Genomic DNA, 6745 nt, shown 5'->3' with positions numbered 1-6745 from the left:
ACTCCTTTTGAGTTTCGTTGTAGCCAAGAAAATAACAAAGCCTTGACCGAGGCTCAAGTTTGTTATGCTCATATGGTTGAAGAAGAACGAAACAAGCAGAACCGAAGGAGCGAAGGTGGTGATATTTGGAGGTGATCCAAAAAGGCGCACATATGGAGTTTGATTTTGAATAACAGGACTTGGAATGCGATTTGATTTTGAATAACAGGACTTGGAATGCGATTAATAGCATGAACAGCATGAAGGACAGCTTCACCCTAAAAAGTAGCAAGAACTTTGGCAAAGAGAAGAAGAGCACGAACAGTGTCAAGAATATGACGAAATTTTCGTTCGGCTCTACCATTTTGCTGAGAGGTACCTAGACAAGTTAGTTGATGAATAGTGCCATAGGAATGCAAAACAGCTTGGAAAGCATATTGAGTGTACTCAAGAGCAATATCAGATCGAAAAATTTTGATACGTTTGGAAAATTGAGTTTCAACCATTTTTGCAAAATTAGAATATACTTGCAATAACTCAGAACGATGTTTCATATTAAAAATCCAGTTATAGCAAGAGTAATCATCAACAAAGATAACAAAGTATCGAGACCCACCAATACTAGAGACAGAGGAAGGCCCCCAAACATCAGAATAAATAAGGTCAAAGATATCAGTGGATATTGATTCATTAGTATTGAAAGGCAAAGCTGGTTGTTTTCCTAACTGACATGAAACATAATCAAAATTTTCTATAGACACTGAACCTAACAAACCTCTAGAAGCCAATTGTGGTACTTGAGAGGAAGATGCGTGACCAAGTCGAGCATGCCAAAGTGCAAGGGAAGGAGTAGAAGAAACTATGGCAGCTGCAACAACAAAAACAGGAGCAACAAGTGGAAGACGAAGGTTGTCCACGGGAAATATACGCCCAACTCTGGGACCGGTCCCAAACTCCTGTCTTATCCTTAGATTCAGCACAATACACCCAGAATAATCAAAGATAATGCGATAACCTAACTCAGCTAATTGTCCCACAGAAAATAAATTGTAAGAAAGGTCAGGAACATTAAAGACACCAGGAACTGAGATATTGGAGGTTGAAACAGAACCTATATTATGACCAGACATAGTGGATCCATTTGCTGTGTGAATATTAAGAGGGTGTGGTGCAGATTTAAGTTCATAAAATAAGGACGAGTGAGGAGTCATGTGATTACAACAAGCAGAATCCATAAGCCAAGAGGAAGGAGACATACCAGATAAAGCTGAGAGAGAAGAGGAATAAGATGCATTACCAACCATACGAATGACATTGGTGATGATATTTTTAAGGTCATCTGTGGACATGGTGAAAGTGCGTCCTGAAGACTTAAACTGTGCAGAGATGGGAGCCATTGGTTGGACACTCTTAGTGTTAGCAATAGTAGCAGCGGAAATTGACACAGCTGATTTGTTGCGATGATAGCAAGTCTCAATATTGTGACCAAAACGTTTGCAAAAATTGCAAAAACATTTGCTGGATTGTCAGCGATGATTATTGCAATAAGAAGAAGACATGTCCTTATTTTTCACTTAAAAGCAAAATATGCAGAAATGGACTGTAAAAATGAAATCTACGCAAAAAAAACTAGGTAAGGAGCACCTGGACTGCAAAAAGTCAACTCTGAGAAAAAGTCAACGGTCAAATGTAAAAGTCAACGGTCAACCACTATGATGATGTCAGTAAGATGACGTAAGCTGAAGACCTCAGCTAGGGCTGACGTGGATGATGACGTGTAATGATGACGTCAACAGGTGCACAGCAGCGCATGGAGCGCATGAGGCGCATGAGTCAATCGTCGTTGGAACTTTGGTCGGTGTGTGAAGGCGCGTGGAGAGTCTAATGAGACCAATTTTTCTCCGGTTATGTAGATCGGAGAAAGACGATTTTGATGATGGCGGCAGTGAGTTGATCGGAGCAATACTGATGGCATGTGAGGCGCGTGGACAAGCTGCGGAATCTTTGACCGGTGCGTGGAAGCGCGTGAATGGTCAGATGTTGATGATTCTGGCGGCTTTGTGTAGATCGGTTGAAGATCTACCCGGTGATAGGTCTTATGTCTTAATTGGAGATCTAGTGTGGAAGATCCGACGGAAGTAGTGATCTTGGTGGCGGTGATCGAGCTTCTGGCGGTGAAGATTCAATCTTTGCACCTCTGACGGCGGTGGAACAGTCAGGAGAGGGCACGGAAAAGGTTTACTGACCGATGAAGTCGAGGCAGCGGAAAATACCATGTTGAATATACTAGTATAGATGCGGAAGCGAAAGCATAATGTATAGAACACAATAACACATGAGGGTTACGTGGTTCAGCCTAACGGCCTACATCCACGGAGGAAACCCTAAAGGACTACATCAATAATATATTAGAGTGTAGTACAAATCTTGTGTTACAATGAATCATAACATGTGTATATATAGTAGACTAAACCCTAAACTAATAGACTTCTAGTACAAGTAGGAGACTTGGCTTGCACACGAAGTAGAATTAGGCTTGGGCTTATGCTAATGGGTTAATATATCTCTAACACCCCCTCTCAAACTCAAGATGGAAGTTTGATGAAATCTTGAGATTTGATAAGATTGAGAAGATCCCTTGAATGAAGTTTGGCTCTGTGACGGTAGTTTGAGGAAGGCAATGGTCTTGCAGTGTTGATGCGACTTCTAACGGTGGCTTGACTATACTAGAGAGTTTTGACGGCAGCAGTAGGAAGCCAAAGAAGATGAACGCAGCGAAAAAAAAAACACTGAGGAAGATAAAGATTGCTCTTAAATATACCATAAGGACAGAAAATCATGGCCACAGGAAGGTGCTCTGATACTATGTTAGAAATACTGAATGATTGTATTGTATTTATCAAGTAATAGAATATACATAAGTGCATTTATATAGGAGGCAGAGTGTGCAGTACAAGTAAGTGTGCTATACAAGTAAACAAGGTAGGCCTAAAGCCCACATACCCTAATACACGTTAACAGATACAAATCCTTTCGTTTTCGTTTGTTGAAAGTATATGGTTTATGATAATGCTATATGCATTGAATAAGAAAATCAAGAAAATCAATTTTCTTCATGTTGAACTCTAGCTTCCATCTCCGCTTGTTAGTTCTATTCACAATATATATAGAAAGAGAGAGAATAATTTTCTTCACAATTTGAATGTGAAAGATTACCTACTACCATTCAAAACAAATACACATACAATTTTTTAAAGAAAATTACAGTCCAATCGTAAATGTGGGTACCTATACCTTTAACCAAACTCTGTGCCAAACTCCAAGCTAGTTGGATACAAATCCTTTTGTTTTCGTTTATTGAAAGTATATGGTTTATGATAATGCTATATGCGCACTGGCGGCTCCATGTATAGTCCAGGGTGGCCACAAGACCACCCTGATTTGGAAAAAAATTTAATTATTATATGTAAATTTTAAAAATTTTATGATTTTTTATCCTTAAAAAAATATTTGGGACCACCTTAAATTTTGTTAGGCTCAACATAGTTATATTTCAGACAAAATTTAGCAACAAACTTAGTTGTAGATTAAGACTACAGCTCAACTCAATATTTTTTTATTGGATGTGAATTTTAACAAATCCATTATTGGATTCATTTTTTTCTTAAATCCTCCATATTTGCAAAATTTCAAAAAGATAAAATATCAATAGCTATGTCATCACTCAATTCTTTAAATTTCGAATTTTTGTTGTTTAAAATTATACATAAAAAATAAGTTTATAGATTAAATAGTAAAAAACTTCTGATTAACATGAAAATGAGGCTATTATGCAAAAATTTCAAATTAATAAAATTCAAAAAGGAAATTGTAAGACTTTATATCTTTGTGTGTATATGTGTTTTTTGCCAATATATGAAGTTCTGTTTTTATTAAATTTTGTATAATTTAAGTTTCTTAATAGCCACCCTGAAAAATATTCTTGGAGCCGTCACTGTTGAATAAGAAATACTCTTAAAAGCCGCCATGTTGAATAAGAAAGTCAAGAAAGGCAACTTAATTTCTTCCTGTTGGACTCTTCCATCTCCGCTTGTTAGTTTTCTTCACAATGTAAGTATCTCACAAGGTACAAGGACAAGAAAAACAAAGCAAATTCGAGTTAATGGACTACCTAGCATTTTGTATAATACTAATTCCCTTCGTGTGGGCATGCATTGCTGTGCTCACCTCCGCTTTAGGAGGCCGGAAGTCTGGCTCCTCCATACTTCCCCCAGGCCCCCACCCTTTTCCAATCATCGGAAACATCTTGGAGCTGGGCAATAAACCCCATCAAGCTATTGCAAAGCTCTCCAAAACCTATGGACCCCTTATGACTCTCAAGCTTGGGAGCATAACAGCCATAGTCATTTCCTCTCCAAACATAGCCAAAGAAGCACTCCAAAAAAAAGACCAAGCCTTCTCTGGCCGAATTGTCTTGGACATTAGCCGAGTATTTAACCATAACGAAGTTTCAATAGCGTGGTTGCCTGCATTGGCTCATTGGAGGAACCTCAGGAAAGTTTGTGCCACGCAAATATTTGCTCCACAACAACTCGATGCCACACAAGCCCTTCGACAAAAAAAGGTGCAAGAATTACTTGACCATGTTAATCAATCTTGCAGCAATGGTGGGAAAGTGGTTGATATTGGTCGAGCAGCCTTCATTACAGTACTTAATGTCATATCAAACACTTTGTTTTCCATTGACTTGGCACATTATAGTTCAAATTTATCGGCTGAAGATTTCAAGGAGCTTGTATGTGCTATCATGGAAATAGCTGGAAAGCCTAATATTGCAGACTATTTCCCAGTACTTCGTTTAGTTGACCCACAAGGCGCACGGCGAAGGATGAAGATTTGTTATGCCAAATTGATCGAGATTTTTGACAGAATCATCAATGAACGAGTACAATTAAGAGCTTCAGAGGGTTCTAAGGCAAGAAACGATTTACTAGATTCCTTCCTCAATCTTTCTGAAGATGATAATTCAGAATTAAGCTGCGACGATTTCAAACATTTGCTTCTGGTATTGACTAACTTCCTTATAGCTTTGCTTTTGGTATTGGATTCCATAATATATAAGCCTTTTAAACTTATTTCTTGAGACTATGTACCAAGATATACTTTTTCAGCAGTTATAAGCCATCATGATTTTATTTATTTTTTTTTTTTTTTTGAGACGGTATAAGCCATCATGAATATTATTTCTTTTCAACCATGCTTTGGTCATCCAAAGAAGTAAATAAGTTCTGGTATCAACAGCAAGTTCATTACGCAAGACCTTTATAACATTTTTCCTTCAGGCAATGGTATGACTTTAAATTTTAAGAGATTTCATACTTAATCCCATCTGCCTTGATGCTATAAATAAATTATAACTTACCTAAAAATCATAAACGAAACTAAAAAATTTAATCATTCAATCATATTCTTAATTGCTCTTTCTGAAATCCTATTCCAAGGGGGGCCAGGGGGGGAATATTTTCCAAGGAATGACGGAAAACCAAGAGTTTATTCACTAGTTTTATTGTAGTCGCGTACTCCTAACTCTTTGTTAGAATTAACCTTATCAATAGCAAATGATAAGAGTATTACTTTCTGTCTTTATTAGTTTATAGGAAACTCAAGTGTTCTTAACTAGCTCTCACACTATTTTGTGCCAGGATTTATTTGTTGCAGGGGTTGACACAACATCAAGCACAATTGAATGGGCAATGACAGAGTTACTTCGCAACCCTGAAAAAATGGCAAAGGCCCGAGATGAGCTAGAAAAAGTCCTGCGCAAGGATGGGCTTGTTCAAGAATTGGACATCTCTAAGTTCCCTTTTTTACAAGCAATAGTGAAAGAAACCTTTCGTTTGCACCCACCAGCACCTTTCCTAGTTCCCCACAAGGCAGAAACCGTTGTAGAAATGTGTGGCTTCACTGTGCCCAAAAATGCGCAAATTATAGTAAATGTGTGGGCAATGGGGCGAGATCCAAGCATATGGACAGACCCTGATATATTTTTGCCTGAAAGGTTCTTAGAGCGCACCATTGACTTTAAAGGTCAAGACTTTGAGTTGATTCCATTTGGAGCTGGAAGAAGGATTTGTCCTGGATTACCATTAGCTAACAAGATGGTACACTTGATGTTGGCATCTCTTGTTCATTGCTTTCATTGGAGACTTGCGGATGAGATGAAGCCAGAAGATATAGACATGAGTGAGACCTTTGGAATGACCTTACACAGGTCTGAGCCTCTCCGGGCTATTCCCATCAGATTATAACTTCTATTATTTTCGTAGCCAATTATATTTGCCTGTGTGTAGAATCGTTTAATATGTGTTAGGATTTTCTGTAAGCAATAAGCAGGACAAAGATCACTGTATGCATGGTGAAGATGATAAAATATAGAGCCTGATGGGCCTACCTTAATGGGCCTGACGGATTGGAACTGTTGGGCCTGTGTAAAGATAGTCCCACGCGCTTTGAAGGCCCATCGCTGACAGACATAGTGAGGGCCCATGATCCGAAATCTCTATCGCCTAAAGAAGCCCTAAGATCAAAAAAGGGAAATCCTTCTCACCACGCTTTGGAGAATTTGTATTAGAGTCCCACATTGGAAAGATTTGGAGATCAAGAAGAAAAGCCAACTCTCCACCACTATAAAAGGACTAACACTTTCGCAAATCAAGGTACGATTAATTGACCCTCTCTAGCGCTCTAGAGTGAAGAGACAAATTCT

General features: G+C 38.4%; 1 protein-coding gene across 1 annotated transcript; it reads left to right on the top strand.

Moving 5' to 3' along the window:
• The first annotated feature begins 4134 nt into the window (after positions 1-4134).
• LOC115954906 (cytochrome P450 76T24-like) lies at positions 4135-6390 on the top strand. The gene is made up of 2 exons (XM_031072906.1): positions 4135-5044; positions 5682-6390. Exons 1-2 carry the CDS (start codon positions 4142-4144, stop codon positions 6285-6287), a joined length of 1509 nt encoding a protein of 502 aa, XP_030928766.1. The 5' UTR covers positions 4135-4141; the 3' UTR covers positions 6288-6390.
• Positions 6391-6745: the final 355 nt, after the last annotated feature.

This window comes from Quercus lobata, chromosome 8 (genome assembly GCF_001633185.2).
Source record: "Quercus lobata isolate SW786 chromosome 8, ValleyOak3.0 Primary Assembly, whole genome shotgun sequence".
Classification (NCBI taxonomy): Eukaryota; Viridiplantae; Streptophyta; class Magnoliopsida; order Fagales; family Fagaceae; genus Quercus; species Quercus lobata.
Note: the sequence above shows the minus strand (reverse complement) of the source record. Positions and strands in the feature narration are given on the sequence as shown.

Coding starts and splice junctions, on each gene's coding strand:
- LOC115954906 (XM_031072906.1), top strand. CDS start 4,142: ATGGACTACCTAGCATTTTGTATAATACTAATTCCCTTCGTGTGGGCA. Junction 5,045..5,681: donor ATTTCAAACATTTGCTTCTG/GTATTGACTAAC, acceptor ATTTTGTGCCAG/GATTTATTTGTTGCAGGGGT.